The sequence below is a fragment of the Aquarana catesbeiana genome, linkage group LG02 (genome assembly GCF_042186555.1).
Source record: "Aquarana catesbeiana isolate 2022-GZ linkage group LG02, ASM4218655v1, whole genome shotgun sequence".
Classification (NCBI taxonomy): domain Eukaryota; kingdom Metazoa; phylum Chordata; class Amphibia; order Anura; family Ranidae; genus Aquarana; species Aquarana catesbeiana.
Genome location: NC_133325.1, coordinates 747111278 through 747129219, shown reverse-complemented (window position 1 = coordinate 747129219; position 17942 = coordinate 747111278). Strand labels below are relative to the sequence as shown.

The window sequence follows — 17942 nt, the reverse complement described above, 5'->3', positions numbered from 1 at the left end:
TACAGACACCGCATTGCCACTAATATTGTCTCTGGCCAGTAATCTGTGGACCGGGCCACTACTTTCTCTGTGGAAGCAGCTATTTTGCTTCTTCAGACAAAGAGCTTCTGCAACCAGCTAATTTCAGGCTTCTTCAGCAGTGGGCATTTACTTTGCCTGCACGTTACTGCACAGAGGTGTGACTGCTAAGAAATTGGAAAGCTGTAATTTTGCTGCACCTGGAAATCATGGGTGCAGTTTTCTGTATGACCTTTGATTGGGATTTGAAGAGAACCTCATAAAAAAATGCAAAGTTAGCCTATTTTAGAGCAAAATGCTCCATTAAAGCCAAACACATTGCAAGAAAATGACTTGCCTCACACCTCAACATCCAGCTGCTTCCTGTACTGTAGGTGCTGATTATGTCACTAGCCTCACTACAGGATCCTGAGAAACCTATGGATCCCAAATCTTGCAAAAAGAAATTCCAGCACTGTGCAGAAGCATGTTATTTTGTGATAAAGGATCTTCATTAATTCTAATATATTCAGCTGGTTGCCTGAAGTTCAAATTTAAAGGAGATGTATGGCCAAAGCTATTTTTGCCCCACTTCTGTTATGGATCACAGGAGTGCACTTCTTTCTGCACTCCTGTGACCCGTCACTCAGCGAGTCCAGACTCTGGAAAGATCCCAAATTAGTTGGGATCAAACCAGATGCCTGGACCGGCCTGGACCTGCTCAGTGAGCCGCTGGGAGACTGAGCCAGCCACTCCTGTGCCCTGCACAGCCCGGTGCTCCAGTGAGCGCTGGAGGGGCAGAGCAGAAAGCCAGAGACTGGCTCTCTGCTTGCTGAATACAGTAAATTGAGCAATCCGTGGTCTTTGATCGCTCAGTTCTCGATGTAGAGCCAGCGAGAAACAGCTACAGCTGGGATCGGTGCTGCAGCCATCTAGGTGGTTATGATTGTTTGTTTATTTTGTACTATTCCCAAAATTCTCTTTTAAAGTGATTGTAAAGTCTCCTTTAAAAAAAAAAAAAAAATACATGACAAACATGTTATACTTGCCTGCCCTGTGCAGTTGGTTTTGCACAGAGCAGCTTGGATCCTCCTCTTCTAGGGTCCTGGTCCTTCCCTCCTGTTGAGTGCCCCCACAGCTAGCAGCTTGCTATGGGGGCACCCGAGCCAAGTCGCAGCTCCCTGTGTCCATTCTGAGCCCTGACCCGGCCCTGCCCCGTCTCTCCCCTGATTGGCTAATTGACTTTGATTGACAGCGCGGGAGCCAATGGCGCCACTGCTGTGTCTCAGCCAATCAAGTGGCGAGTCCCAGATGGCTAAGACACTTGTGGACATCGGTGGAAAGAGATGGGACTCAGGTAATTAGGGGTTGCTGGGGCAGCTGCTACACACGGAAGGTTTTTTTATCTTAATGCATTAAGATTAAAAGCCTTCTGCCTTTACCACTCCTTTAAGGCTTAACTCCAGAGAAAAAGCTAAATACACTCATGAAATACATGTATGGGAACGGTTTTGTTTTCCAGATTTGTATTTGTCCATCCTGTCCTGAAATGTACATTTGTGTCTTAACTCCGTGGAGTTCAGATACAAAGCTCAGAGTGACAGAAATGGGTTTAGAATGACAGCATTTTGCATTATAGCCTCATTGGCTCACAGTGATGGAGATTTACATTTTCAGCCTGATTTCTATTGTGAAGGGGATTTTGGGAATTCATACATAAAGATGTAGAAAAGGGAAAAACTGAACCAGAATTGGAAACCAGAAAAACTGGGCCAGATAAAATTGATGAGTTTGCTCCTTTTTTTGTTACGGTTGATGTGGTTTGCCGAAGAACTTCCCCACTCAACCGTGACTCATAGATGAGTGTTGGAAGCAAGAGTGAATGATGTGTCACCTTGTACTGTGAATTGGTGGGATGATGTAGCTGGGAAAAACACTGGCCTAAAAAAAAAACTAGCAGCAAAAGTAAATGAATACCTAAAGTAAGATAAGTAATTTGCTTTTGATTAAGTAAATGTGAAAGGCGTTTATTGCTTAGAGTTATGTTCCCAGCGTGTGCCTGTTAATCATATGGAATTTCTTCTTCATCTATACAAGGTGCCAGAGTGTTGTTCCTCTGATCATCATCAGCCACAGGGGGAAAATCTGCACAGGATTTCCATTTAGTTTAAGATGACGTGTAACTCTTTTATTACCCTAAACCAACTGGCTCGTTTGGATTTTCTTTTCTTTGCTAAAGAAGCATTCAGTTTAAAGTAAACTTACAGATACTTTAAAAACCCATAAAATTGCCATATTGTTATTTCAAGCCACAGTTTCAATTGTAATATAGTATGGTAGCAGCCTAGCAGGGTACCATAAAAGGCTGTTAACAGCCCTTTAAAGTGAACCTTGCATGAAAATAGAACTAACTAGTATTTATTTTCCAGCTATATAAACTTAGTACATAGAAAAATTGTCAGGTATAATAAATAAATAAATATAAATATATATCTTACCTTTTTGCTGCCAAATTTGGGAAGGGTTGGTAAAAAAAAAAAAAATGGCAGTTAGTTTTATTTTACTCCACTTTAAGCCAGCCATAGATATATTAAACTTCAGCCAGCTTAGCAGAAACTGGCCAAATTGTGAGCCATCTGTCGGCAGGCTGGTTGAATTGAAGTCGATCTATCGATCGGATTAATTAAAACCAGCCTGACGGGTTTTTTTTTCATATAATCACTGTCATAGGCTATAGCCAGCATCAGCGATCATTATTTTGTATGCCGGGGAAACCTCCTACTGTCAGAATACAATAGCGCAGCAAGAGGCATTTCTCCATCACCACTGACTGTGTTGATGGGTGAGTTGAGCAATCTTCTTTCCTTCAACCCGTGGTCGGAGGAAAGAACTTGTATAATGAATGGCCCAGCTTTAAGCTCTCCCTTTCAGCTTTACTCCCTGGAAATCCATATGCATTCATAAAATAACCATGCTCCCGCCTGACTTTACACCGGCTGAGTCGAACGATTAGCTGTCAGGCACAGAGCACTAATCTAATTTCTGCTATTGTGCTTTTATAGCAGTATCCTTCATTTGCAATGTTCATTACCCTTCCTGAAACATGGATGATGGTACTCACCCATCTCATGATGGACTATAGAAAAAAAGGTAGCTTCTGCATGGCACAATGACGGTTCTTGGGAGGGGGGGGGGGGACACAATGTTTGTTAAGCAAACTCTTGTGATCACCATGATTGGCAGTCATAGTGGTTGCATGTTTTGGGATCCAGTCAGAGTGGTTCTTTTTAGAGAGATCAGCATTTGCAGTGACAGCGTATTCTCAGGGCTAGCTGCCTGCACTGCTCCTAGTTCCAAAAAATAACATATATTAACATTACTCCAGCATGGTGCATTGTTAGTCTGCAGATTGTGCAGACTAAAGGCCTTAATATAAGTGAAGTTTTTGGGTACAGTTCAGAGTGCCATCTCTGCTCCAGTGGCTGTCAGGTGCTTGAGTATGCGAGCTTTGCACTTGCAAGATGAGAGCCTTGCTGTTACTTTAAGGTTAACTGTTTTTTTTTTTTTTTTTCTTTGTTTTAATTGTTGACACCTTTACTTTCTCTTCCATTAATTTTATATGAGGTTTATAGTAATTATCAGGCAGAATCTCCTCTCTTCTGTCTACTTACTCTCCTGATGCTTGTTTGTAGATCTCCACCTGTGGCTCTCATGTCCGTCCTGGCTGTCCTGGAGGATTTAGTAGAAAATCTTCTACAAGGAATTCCAGTGGGAGAGTTTGCTGTAATCCAGCCATTACAGGAAGAGTTCTGCTTTGTTCTGGGCTATCTCCTGACATGGAAACTCATACTAATGTTCTTCAAGGCTGCATCATCTCAAGTATGTTATTATTCTTGTCTCTATTGACTTTAGTCCTTAGTATATTCTGTGTATCCTAAATTAGTCACAGGTATGTGTTCTGCGATCAGATTCAAGCCATAAACATGCCTTATTTTTAGTATCATGTGCTTATAAAATCTCCACGGCCGAATGGCATTATTGCCTTATGTGTCACTAACATATCAAAGGCCAACTTGGCCAAAACTGTAATTTGGTGATGGCCATACAAGTTTGAATTTTACAATTGTGCAATCATCTTAATATTTACTAAATTCATGTCAATTTGTAGCCAAACAGGTCCTTGTGATATGTACAGTAGTTGCTTAAGCAGACTGCAGTCATCTTTAGGTTAGAGCTACACTGCCAATTTAATTCTTTTGCTTCTGAGAGATTTTTTTGTAATTCCTTTATTTTTCCAAGGAAATTGTTTTACAGCCAGAGTAAGCAACAGAAACATATAATATAATCAAGTAGCAAAAAGGATCACACAATTAGATCTACATATCAACAGGCCCAGCAATACATAGTATGGGTGGTCACAAAGAAATAGCACGGTTTTGAAAATAGTTGTCAGTGCGTAGAGCCGGGAAGGCATACAAGCAACTACATAGGAGACCCAAGATATAGATTCATAAATCTAAATAATACAGCCCATAACTGAGCCAGGTATATGGAGAAGGGGGGCAGTCAGAAGGGAAGAGGGTTAGGGGATCAGGTATCTCTAGTGCGAGAGAGGAACAATATCAAGAACAGAGAGAAAGGGAGTAGACAGGTAGTGCCTCCCTCCCAGGAAGTAAAACTAAATCCTGGAGGTCAGCCAGACTGCGAAACCTCCCCGGAGGTAGGCGTCATTGTACACAAAATGGTGCCAGGATCCCCAGGTCTCACAAAAGATGTCCTACCAGTTGCGCAAGGTAGCGGTGAGATCCTCCATATCTGTTTGTTCACTTTAGAAAACCACAGGGATTTTGATAGCGGTTTCTCCAATTTCCAACAGAGGGGGATGCATGCCTTGGCTGCATTCAATAACTGAATAGTGAGGGGGGCCTTGTATGTCTTGATCGGTCGCTCTGAAAGATGGAGCAGGCAAGCCGCGAGGTTCCCCTCTAGATTAACATTTGTCAGGTGTTTGTGGAGATCACCTCGCGACAAAAAGGCCCGCGTTTACGACAGTCTCAGAAGATGTGCAGCATCGTTCCCTCTGCACTGCCACACCGCCAACACAGACTAGGAAATTGAGGGAAGAAATGGTCCAGATTAGTGGGTACCCTGTACTATCGGGTCACAATCTTGTAACAAGTCTCTTAAACTCTAGTAACTATGGAGGACTTCTGGGCAAAATGAAGTTTCTTCTCCTTCTGAGAGTCAGTGAATTGAGTGCCAAGGTCTGACTCCCACTTAGAGAGGACTTCTGAGAGATTTAAAGTAGATCCAGCACCTAACAGGATGGTGTTTGGTTTGCTGAAACAATAAAGATTTGTCATTTTTGAACCCCTTCCTGCCTCATTGTAGTTTAACTGGGGCTTAATGCCAGGAGGCAAGATGGCTGCCAGCGGTCACATGATTGGGAGCTCATCCTCCCAGCTTCCAGTCGTAAACGGAGACTGGGAGCTGTCGGTAACAGCTTGGTGACTGTGCTAGGAGTGAACAGTAAGTGTGCTCTCAGCCCAGAAACTTCAGCTATGGATGTGGCATGTGGGCATTAAGGATTACCTCTGTTGTGCCACACATATGCCTTAAATGCCTTACCTGGTCGGCAAGAGGTTAATGTTTTTAGTCTTTTGCATATCTGTTGCATATCAGCACTGCAAATCTCCTTAAGCCTATTTCCTCCGCTTCCTGTCTACATGCAGTCTAGCGAATGGCTGCATGTCCTTTTGCAGGGAGGGTTTCCTGATGGTGAGAACAGTGGACCATGTCTGTGCGTTGGCACAAACAATAGTATTCTAAGTTTTTAGAGTGTGTGACAATGCAGGAGAACATTTTGGAGACAGGAAAAGGTGTTTTTTCCTCTCAATGGAAGTGCCAGAACCTTAATGTAAGCTGCATATTAAAATATGCTTAATATTATCTTTGAAATTAACATGGTAAAGCAGTGTACTTTGCAAGTGTGCACTGTGCTCTGCTTCAGAGTATCAAAATTATTAAGAGGGAGAAGAAGGGTCATCAGGAGTGTCCAGATACATGGCCTGTCTTTCCTCCATTCATGCCTTTAGCAGAGAGAACTCTGTGATGTGCCCCAGGCTTATCGCAGCGGGCTACACTTTATGAATGGGCCATAACATGAAGGCTATGCAGAAGACAGATGGTTATGGGCACTCTCCGTTGTAAATAAGCCCCACATGTGTCTATGGAGTGAGTGCAGGAGTTCTAGCAGCTATGCGGGGCTGTCCATAATAATGCCCGCCTGCTGAAAAATACAAACACCTTTTTGCATGGCTTTAGGGATGAGGTAGAGGCTCAGACTGGCTTTAGAAATCTGCTACTGAAGCTTTTAATAGATGGAAAATAGCTGACAGGTTTCTCAGTGTAAATCATTGCTCACCCGTGTTAAGGATGGCTCTTAGAAATGGACATGTTTTAGTAGGTTCATTTTAAGGTCCATAAAGGGCCCTAGAGTATTCTATGAAAGTGCTTTTTTAATGTAGAACGTAAACCTACAATTAGTTGCATTTAATACATATTTTTATTCTTTTTTGTGAATACATAGGAGCTTTGGTATTTTTTATTTGTCTGGAGCTTTTGGTGGTAAAAGTACATTAGACACTTTAATTCACCTATTTTTATGGTGGACATTGATAAACCTCATCTTTCCCTTTCCAGCTGCGAGCACTCTACTCACAGTACCTGCGGAAGACCAAGAGCTTAAATAAACTGCTTTACAACCTGTTCAAGCTAATGCCTCATACGCCTGTTCTTCCTGGACAATCGAGCGATGCACTTTGTAAAGACCCTAAAACGTTCTTCACTGAGGAATTAACCCTAAATGTAAAAGGTGAGTTGGGATCATATTAAAGGAACACACATATCTAATAGATAAACTATACATTTTTACCTGCTAAAGGGTTTGCTATTCTTTCCAAGCAGTCTTGTGATTAAGACATCCCTACCACACAGCACAGCCAGATGTGTGACTGTATTTTCCTCTTGTGTAGTTCACAAGTACAACTTGGCCACAGCCTTTGATTAGATAGTGAAGAACTGCAGCACACTTTTGAGGTGACGACTTTGCCCTCTGTACCACTTGCTTGCACGTTTGGCGGATATCGGGTGGCCCTAACACATTCTCCACTAATGGTTGGGGTCGTCTGTAGCCTGGAGACCAGCTGACCTTTGATTTTTGGGGTCTCCTCCCAGCAGGGGATCTGTCCACTGATCCCCGCTGAGCAGGCGGATGACAGGTCCGTGTCCACTACGCTTATGCGCAGTGGACACAGACATAGCCTGCTCTCCTCATTGGGCGGTCACCTGTCCGTTTTCATACAACTTTCATTCGTTCCCATCTGTCAGATGTATGGGGAACGGATCTCCCATCCTTCTGTTTTTTGCAGATCGAATCGAATGTCGGCAGGTGTTAACCAACACATGTCCATTTACACCCACCACTCCACAGCGAGCAATGGATGGTCTGATCGAGTCCACCTAAAAAACTGACAAGCGGACTTGATCGGTCAACCCGTGTGAAAGGGGCCTTAGCTTCTAAGCTATCGACCCCGAAGACCTTTCTCAAGTCTTTTTAATGAACTTTCCCCTGAGGAGTCAGTCTATGGTTGATTGCTCCCAAAGGTTTTGTTTTTTACTGATGTGGTGCACACTACTATTTTTTTTTTTTTAACAGGTATAAAGGTGCACACATTAGCTTGAGGCTAAAACTGCCCATGGATGGTTAAAATTCAGCCAGTTCAGCAGGGACCCAGCAAATTTCAATCCATGTATGGCCGTTGTGGTTATATAGAAGTTGATCTGCCAACTGCCTTCTGTACAACCGACCTGCTGAAAATTTTTCAATCAATCAGTTCTGCAGGGTATTAACTGCAGTGCTGATCTGTGTATTCTGACGGCGGGGAAGTCTCCCCACTGTCCGAATAGAGAATTCTGGTTGAATGAAAAAAAAAAAAAAACATCCATCTATGGGCATCTTTAGCATGTTGCATCTACTAGTGCTGTTTCTGGCCTCGAGTCTTATAAGGCTCCTAAAGCCGTCAAGACCTTTATTTTGCACCCAGTTGGAAATGCCCTGACAGGCTGTTCTCTATCCCTAGGAGCTTGTACCCTGGCAATATGAGCACTGTAATACAACCTACTGCTTCTCCTTCTTCCAATATGAATTGGAGAACATATGAGGGAAAGAGGCTAATACAAAGTCAAATTGAGATACACTGCTTGCAATTCATGGTGTATAAATGGACACAATCATGCAGTATGGCTAAGCAGGAAATAGAGGCTGCATTATATATGGAGCAAGTGTGGTTGCCACTGTCACAGGTTTCATAGAGAAGTAAAGTTTATGTATTTACAATAATAGGGTTTTTTATGTTGACTAATTCCATTGTTGTGTACATAAAAAAATGTAAAGCTAGAAAGTTTGCTGCCCCTTAAATGAGGTGGAATCAATTTTTTCAGAGAAGAAAATGTGTTAATGTATGTATCGGCTTATTTCGAAAATTGTCTGCAAAACTAGAACTCCTCCAAATATTTTAGTATCCGTATGCCAAATGGCACGCAGTTTTCTGGTTCAGAACTGTTGATCCTGACAGTAATTAGAGTTAAGGCACTTCCTGCTTATGGCTGACAACACTTTCAGCCCAGGTTCACACCACAACGGGCTGCGGATCGCACAGGAGCGCTGTGCGTCCCTGTTCACCGTTTCAGGGACGAATCAGGGCCGATTCTATGCCTGAATTCGGCCCTGAAACGCAGCCAAAGACGCACAGCGTTTTTGTGCAGTGCGCACCGCAGCCGCCCCGGAGATATGTGAACTGGCTCCATAGGGAGCCAGTCACATTCTCCTGCTATGCGAATTAGAGGTGCGGAAACGCACCTCTAATTCGCATAGGTGTGAACCGGGGTTAGTGTTCCTTCTCCACCTCCTTAAAGTGTCACTAAACCCAAGGCCCTGCATTCACTATATCTGGTCTCCTACAGTACACAGAACATGGAAATGCAATTATTTTAGTACATTTTAAATCAAAACTACTAAATAACTTTTCTTGTTGGCAGTATATAGCAGTCTTGTGACTTCTATCGGTATCCGGCCGAGCACTGGTTAAAGCTTATGAGATGGGTTTTCATTCTCCTCTGACTGTCCTATGAGGCTGCCTGACCCCTGATTCTCTGTCTAGACAGTGCTGATTGGCCCTGTGTTGATCACATGCACCCTCCCAAAAAAAAAATTTTAAAAAAATCTCTTGCAATACACACCAAACTGAGCATGTGCAGAGTGCCTCCTTGGGCACTGTGCTATCAGCAGATGGATTGGGGCAGTGGAAAAAGGGGAGGATCAGAGAAGACAGGATCAAACAGGCTTTTAACACAATGTGCAGGATTACCCCATTAGGTTCCACAGTGAGTATAACAAGCATGCTTTACTGCATATAGAGACTGGTTTTACTGTTGTGGGTTTAGTACCACTTTAAGGTTGTGACTATGAAGGAGTTGATCCCCTGTCACAGCCAGCACCACCTTGTAACACTGCAGAGATCCCCACCCACAACCGCTGCAGGGATTCAACATAAGAGGGAGGAATGTGATCATGTGATCTACCCAAAAAAGTACTTTATGTATTGTTTTTCAGTCTTTGACCTCACTTCTATAATGTGAGGATAAGGCATAACACATACAAGTACCTTTGTATTAGCCTTGCCATTTGCTGTAAAGTACAGTTTTAAGGGCATAGATCCAGGAAAATAGTCTTCAAAAATGTTTTGGGTACGGAAAGCTGTTAGAGAAATCACGTGTAAATGTTCCATAATCCTCTCCCCAAATGTCATCATCACCATAGTGAGATAATATCATTATAGTGTAAACCGTGGACAGATATTTATGTAAATCGTCAAAGGTTACTGATTATGTTTAGTTAGAATTGAACACACGTGATTTTGATATTCACTTTCTATCCAAATACATGTCATTGCCGAGCCAACCGAAAAACATTGATAACAAGGCAATTATCAGCCAAGCAGTAATCATCAAATTCTCGTTTGCATTTATTAACGGGAAAATGTCCTAACATTAGAGCTGGAATTATGACAGCACATGTCCAGACAATTCAACAAATGTGAGAACTTAGCAAGTGAGAAGTAAATGAAGTGAAGTGCTGTCAAGATAGCAGATAAGAGGTAGATTTGGTAAGCAGGATTTACTGTGATGGGCAATTCCCATGACGGGATCTTGTTTGCATCACATGATAAAGCTGTGAGGATTGTGCCTGTTTATCATGAAAGCTAAACTCCAAGAAGAGAAGTATGATGAAGATGAATGCAGTGCTGTGTTCATTAATACATCTTTAAAGCCCAACTCCAAGATTTACCAAAGTAGTACAATTGCAATAGGGCATGCACTGTAATGTTTAAAAGCTCATTAACTCTAGAACAGTGGTCTCCAAACTGCGGCCCGGGGGGCCAGATGTGGCCCTTTGCTTGATTTTATCTGGCCCTTGGAGTATTCTCCACACAGTCAGCAACAGTTGGATAGTTCCTGCCACTTGTACCGGCAACGGGACACTATGCTTTCTATTGATATCAATGATGGGACACTGTTCCTCCCATTGACACCAATGAGACACCATTCCTCCCACTTACATCAATGATGGGACACTATTCCTGCCTCCGACATCAATGATGGGACACTATTCCTCCCTCCGACATCAATGATGGGACACTATTCCTGCCTCCGACATCAATGATGGGACACTATTCCTCCCTCCGACATCAATGATGGGACACTATTCCTCCCTCCGACATCAATGATGGGACACTATTCCTCCCTCCGACATCAATGATGGGACACTATTCCTCCCTCCGACATCAATGATGGGACACTATTCCTGCCTCCGACATCAATGATGGGACACTATTCCTGCCTCCGACATCAATGATGGGACACTATTCCTGCCTCCGACATCAATGATGGGACACTATTCCTGCCTCCGACATCAATGATGGGACACTATTCCTCCCACCGACATCAATATTTGGGCACTATTCCTCCTGCTGACACTAATTATGGTGCACTATTCTTGCCACTGATGCCAATTATGGAACACTATTCCTCCCCTTGACATCAATGATGAGGCACTATACCTCCCAGGGACACCGATGATGTGGAACTATTTCTTCCACTGACACCAATGATGGGGCACTATTTCTCCAAATCACACCAATGATGGGGCACTATTCCTCCCAATGACACTAATGATGGGGCACTATTCCTCCCAATGACACTAATGATGGGGCACTATTCCTCCCAATGACACTAATGATGGGGCACTATTCCTCCCAATGACACTAATGATGGGGCACTATTCCTCCCAATCACGCCAGTGATGAGGGGCACTATTCCTCCCAATGACACCAATGATGGGGCACTATTCCTCCCAATTACACCAATGATGGGGCACTATTCCTCCCACTGACACCAGTGATGGGGCACTATTCCTCCCACTGACACCAATGATGGAGCACCATTCCTTCCGCTGACACCAATGAATGGGGCACTATTTCTCCCAATGACACCAATGATGGGGCACTATTCCTCCCAATGACACCAATGATGGGGCACTATTCCTACCACTGACATCATTATTTGGGCACTATTCCTCCTACTGACACTAATTATGGTACACTGTTCTTGTCACTGATACCAATTATGGAACACTATTCCTCCCCTTGACATCAGTGAGGATTCACTATTCCTCCCAGGGACACCAATGATGGGGTACTATTTATGACACTGACACCAATGATGGGGCACTATTCTGATGGGGTACTATTCCTTCCATTGACACCAATGATGGGGCACTATTTCTGCCACTAACACCAATGAATGGGGCACTATTCCTCCCAATGACACCAATGAATGGGGCACTATTTCTCCCAATGAATGGGGCACTATTTCTCCCAATGACACCAATGAATGGGGCACTATTCCTCCCAATGACACCAATGAATGGGGCACTATTCCTCCCAATGACACCAATGAATGGGGCACTATTCCTCCCAATGACACCAATGAATGGGGCACTATTCCTCCCAATGACACCAATGAATGGGGCACTATTCCTCCCAATGACACCAATGAATGGGGCACTATTCCTCCCAATGACACCAATGATGGAGCACTATTCCTCCCAATGACACCAACGATGTGGTACTATTCCTCCCATTGATACCAATGATAGGTCACCATTACTGCCACTGACACCAATGATGGGGTACTATTCCTCCCATTGATGGGGCACCATTACTGCCACTGATCCCAGTGATGGGACACTATTCCTCCCACTGACACCAATTATGGGACACTACTCCTCCCATTGATACCAACAATGGGGCACTATTTCTCCCCCTAATACTAATGATGGGGCATTGTTTACACCCACTGACGCCGAGACATTTTCTTCCCCCACTGGTCACAGTCCGACCCCCTAAAGTTCGAAAGACAGTAAACTGGCCCTTTGTTTAGAAAGTTTGGAGACCCCCGCTCTAAAAGAAAAAGATGCAATACTTACCTTACACCTCACTCTGGCAGACTCCATCCATCTGTGCAACTGGTTCCGTTAGGCCTCTTCTATAGGGCACTCCGGGACACAGTTGCAAGCTGATGCCGTCAAGTACAATGGACTGTCCATAAGCTGGAAAGGAAGAAAGCACCTGCCGGAGTGAGTTAAGTATTCATAATGCCTTAGAATTTGTTTTTGGGATTGTGTTCGTTATGTGCAAAGAGAGATTACACAAATATTTATAAGTGTAACATTTATTTAAAATAATGACAGACACAATTAGAAAATATAACGATAATAACTTACTAAAGATGCTGTTTCCTCCCTTGGTCCCCCCATTATATGGCATGGCGCCATGAATCAGGACCACACATATGCCTCATGGCTGTTCTGAGTGAGCTTTATACGTTTTTTTTTTTTTTTTTTTTAATGCATCCAAAGTAAGTATTTGAATTTGAGAATGGTCAGAATCTTTCCTTTACAGTACAGCAAAGTTCTGACTGAGAGCAGGAAAAGCAGCACAAGGAGACAATTAAATGTGCTGCTGTTAAAGTAATATGCTGGTATGAGGAAAGAGCAACGTGACGGACGTGAGCTCCTCAGTCTGCTGCTTCTCCTTCACTGGCCAATTGCAGGCTGGAGCAAGGACAAAGCCTGTAGGAGTTATGAACTGCAGAAAAGTAAAAATTATGTTCTGTGCTTTCCCTATGCTGTACGTCAGAACTGTGTGTCAAACTCATAACTGAATGGACAGAAATACAAATCCTCTGGCAGGAAAAAACAGCTACCTTAAAGCGGAGTTCCAACGACATTTAACAATTTAAAAAAAAAAAAAAAAATTCTGAAGTTAATATATTGCCATGTAATACTCACGTTTTTGCCGCAATTCGTCCCCCGATGCCGCGTTTAATACCCAAAAAAAAACTTAACCACAAGCATTTATTTCCGGGATACGGTGCAGTTGAGCGACCAGCATGCACCGCCCCGTTCTCGTGCATGCGCAGTAATGCGCCGTAGCGGCGCTGTAAAGTATACAGGTTACCATAACAACGGGCGGCAGCGTCGGAAGTGCCCGCCCTGTTGTTATGGCAACCTAGCCCTCGGCGCTGCCCATTGTCTCCTGGGAAATGATGACACACATCTCCCAGGAGCAGTAGCGAGCGCAGGCACCGAGGGAAGTGATGTAAGGAGCCGAGGTAATGAAGGAAGATTTCAAGGGACCACATAGCAACAGGCATAAAAAGGTAAGTAAAAAAAAAAAAAAATTCTCCAAATGTTTTTCTTTGTATTATTTCATGCACATTAATGATTTTTTTTTTTTTTTTTTTGGGGTGGAACTCCACTTTAAAGTAATTGTAAAGTCTCATTTTTTTTGTATGAAAATAACAAACATGTTATACTTACCTGCTCTGTGTAGTGGTTTTGCACAGAGCAGCCCGCCCAGATCCTCCTCTTCTCAGGTCCCTCTTTGGCTCTCTTGGCCCCTCCCTCCTGTCGAGTGCCCCAACACCAAGCAGCTTACTACGGGCGCACCTGAACCGAGCTGCAGCGCAGTGCGTCTATTCAGAGACAGAGCCGTGGTTCAGCCCCGCCCCCTCTTTCTCCTGATTGGCTAATTGACTTTGACAGCAGCGTGAGCAAGTGACACTACTGCTGTGTCTCAGCCAATCAGGAAGGAGTGCCCCAGACGACCGAGGCATTTGTGCACATCGCTGGCTAGGGGATGGGGCTCAGGTAAAAATGTTGGGGGGGGCTGCTGCACACAGAAGTTTTTTTTTTTTTTTATCTTAATGCATAGAATTCATTAAGATAAAAAAAACCTTCTGCCATTATAACAACTTTAAATGTATTTTATCTGTTTGCTTGGAGTTCAGCTTTAAGTGCAAAGTCCAACTAGGTATGCGAGAACCTTTTTGCTTTTTCTTTGGCTGGCAGACAGACCTGTAAATTTAGGTGTGCAGTTCACACAGCCCAAGAGATATAAGATGCTTGTGTATAAATAGATATATGTGCTGACATCTATGCAAGAGGCCCAGCTTATACAATTTTTTTAATTTTATTTTTTGTTTAAAATTGGATACTGTGGGTGGAAAGCTTAGAACCTCTGTTAGTCCTTTATTATTACCTATATCCCCACTGGGGACATTTATTTTTGGCTTCCGGTCTCAGTGACCCGTGAGCAAGTGGGACAGCTAAGTGGTCTACCCAATAAGGACAATATTATCCCTTTTAAGTGGATCGAAGAAGGGTTAAAAGACCTCTTTATTGCTTTCTGTACTTCCCTTTACTAGTGACTTGGGCTTATCTCATTTCTAATCCTGGTGTAAGAGATGAAAAGCAGGGGTGAATCTCCCTGAAGTTAGGTTTTAATAAAGCATGATAGGGTGAAATGCATTTCTTTTGCATTCGCTGATGAACACAGCTCTTAAGGGATTTTACGGCGAGTAACAAAAATCCCAGTATTTGTAAGGGAAGGGATCTATACTTTCTAGTGTAGCTGGCCATAGATGGATCGAAATTCATCTGGTTCAGCAGGAACCGGCCAAATCTCTACCCATCTATGGCTGTTCCTTTTCATGAGAAGTTGATCTATTGATTGACTTTTCATGAACTGGCTTGTTGAAAAATTTTGCTTTGATCAGCGCATGCAGCCAATTGGTGAGTCTCATTGTCAGAATACAATGACACAGCGGGGAGGATTCCTGCATCCTCCACAACCCAAATAAGAAAAGTGTTATCATAGAGATAAAGAGGATTACCAAAATCTCAGCAAAGACAAATGAGTGTATAACACACTGCAGGTGCCATTTTTTTGTAGTTTCCTTTTAACATTTAGGCAACCTTTTATCATGTGGCAAACCATCACAAACACATCTGCGACCCAGTTTGGGTTCTCAACCATAGTTTAAGAAACATTGGTCTGAGTTTTATGTGGAATGAACATGTTAATGGAACAAGGACTGGGTGACAGACCGCAGCAATGAGCAACAATAGAAATCTACCTGTTTTAACTGTAATGTATTTGTTAACGCAAAATCAAATATGAGCCATAACGAAGGCCTGATGGCCGAAACGTGTTGGCTTTTTTGACTGTGGTTCACCTGCATTAATTAAACAACAGACTGCACATGGAGGTTTGCAGAGACTTCCCAGGCTGAGTGCCATGTTCTTGAGGCTGACCAGGCATATTACACAGGAGGTAGTAGCCCGCATACACATGTTCCAGTTATAACCGTAATGTATTTGTTGAAGCAAAACCAAATATTGTTTTTTTAATACTGCTAGTAGAAGTACCCAAAATCTGTCTTGTATATTAGCTTCCAATGTTCCTCTGCAAAAGAGAGCTCAGTAAAATCAGGTGCTGTTTCATTGTACAGCGTTGTCAGTCTGTTTTTTTTTTTGTGTGTGGAGTTCACTAGTCATTGCATCTTGGACAAACACAGATAACCAATGCAGCAAAATCATGCAAACCCTTGCCTTTGTAGGTTTACCTTAAATCCCATCTCCAAACAATGCTCGTTTGCAGTGGGGCTGCCCCTGCACTGCAAGGGTAAAATGCTTGTTTAGGTCTAGGGGGCAGCAAAAAGCTTTTTACGTTTTACCTATCCAGTTCTCTGTTCCCCCAGGTGCTGGCCCTCTGCTCTACTCCCCTACTGTTCAGCAGTGGACTGTCTCGAACACATCATGTCCATTGCAGGGTTGTGTGTTCTGCACTGGAGTTGATGATCGAGAACTTGCGACTGCTGGAGGGGACAGGTCTTTCAGCCTGGGAGGAGCTTGCAGGATGGATCGGAATTTAAATCTGCATTTTTCAGCCTCCTAGACCTAAATGAGCGTTTAAAGGGGTTGTAAAGTCCTGTGGTTTTTCACCTTAATGCATTAAGTTGAAAAACCTTCTGTGCTGCAGCTGCCCCCCAGAGCCCCCCTTTTTCTTTCCTGAACACAATTGTTCCAGCAACGCGCATGAGCCCAGCAGCTCCAGCCGCTGTCTCGGGTCCTCATTGGATAGATTGATATGCTGTCAATCAAATCCAGTGACGTGGGGAAGGGGCTGATTCCTGCTGTCTGTGTCAATGGATGCAGCAGCAGGACTTAGGAGCGTGCCCACACGGGTGCCCCCATGGAATGCGGCTCTCCGTGGGGGCACTCGAAGATGAGAGGGGACAGGAGCGCCGCCAGGACACCCCAGAAAAGAGGATCGGGGACGCTCTGTGCAAAATCATTGCACAGAGCAGGTAAGTATAACATGTTTGTTGTTGGGAAAAAACAAACAAACCTTTCCAATCACTTTAACACTTGCAATGTGGGGGCAGCTACACTACAAGAGAGCATTTTTCCTTTCCCGGGAGTTCAGCTTTAAATTTGTTATTCCTGTATCTGCTTGTCTCCGTCTTCATTGGCCAAGCGACTCTGAGGTTCAGAATGCTGAATTTTTTGTTTTCTTCTGAATTTTTTTTGTGAATTTAATGGAAGAATATTAGTGGCTAGACAATAAATACTTTTAAGGCTCAATAATGTATTATTACATCCTAGATTCATCCACACTGCAATGGGAGATCCCTCATCTGGCCTGTAGTGTTTATCACATCACACTGAAGGATTTGCCTGCCATGGTCCGACTATGGTGGAATAGTTGTGAGAAAAGGATTTTTAGCGTTGTGGACAAATTCACTACCAAGTATGTCAGTGGAGTGCTGTCTTCCCAGGAAATATGCTCTGTACAATTCAGTACTCAAGTCTTTGATGGAATGACGGTAAGTTGGGTTCTTTCTTTTAAGAAAACGTTTGTGATACACCGTATTTTAACTTTTATTCCTGGTGGAATCAGTGCAGTAAGCTCACACAGTTTATTTTTATACTGTCTACAGTATAAAATGTAGACAGTAAAAATCAGTCTGTATATGCAGTTTGTATATGCAGTTTTTTTGGGACGGTGCATGTGATCAGCACAGGGCCAATCAGCACTGTCCAGAAAGAAAGTAAGGGGTCCTGAAAAAGTGTGAAAAGGGAGCGTTCCCTGGAAGGAAAAAAAAAATGTAAAAAATATTTGATTTTGAGAGGATAAGGAAAGCCGTTTTAAAACTGCATTCTAATTATATTGTTTGCACATTTATTTTGTAAGCTTGTATACCAGTGTAGATTAAAGTTTGACATTAAAGCCAGCAGAACACAATTGCCTCTTCTATTATCATTCATTTTAAATACCCACTTGGAATGAAAAGATTATTTATGGTAAGATTCCTCATGTAGGGTTCACTGATTCAAGTGGGTTTGCAACATGCACAAAGAAGTTGGAAGCCAAATACACAATTGTAAATTAAGATTTTGTCTGACAAATCAATATAAT

At 43.1% G+C, this 17942-nt stretch overlaps 1 protein-coding gene across 2 annotated transcripts in view; it reads left to right on the top strand.

Annotated features, from left to right (window-relative positions):
- Positions 1-17942, top strand: part of LTN1 (listerin E3 ubiquitin protein ligase 1) — a 160428-nt gene that overhangs the window by 121773 nt on the left and 20713 nt on the right. For both annotated transcript variants that reach the window (XR_012241792.1, XM_073617090.1), the window contains exons 25-27: positions 3690-3876; positions 6700-6871; positions 17129-17349. Coding sequence is in view for 1 of the 2 variants with exons in the window: in XM_073617090.1 (XP_073473191.1) it covers positions 3690-3876; positions 6700-6871; positions 17129-17349 (580 nt within the window). In the remaining variant the exon portion in view is untranslated. The remainder of the gene's footprint in view (positions 1-3689; positions 3877-6699; positions 6872-17128; positions 17350-17942) is intronic.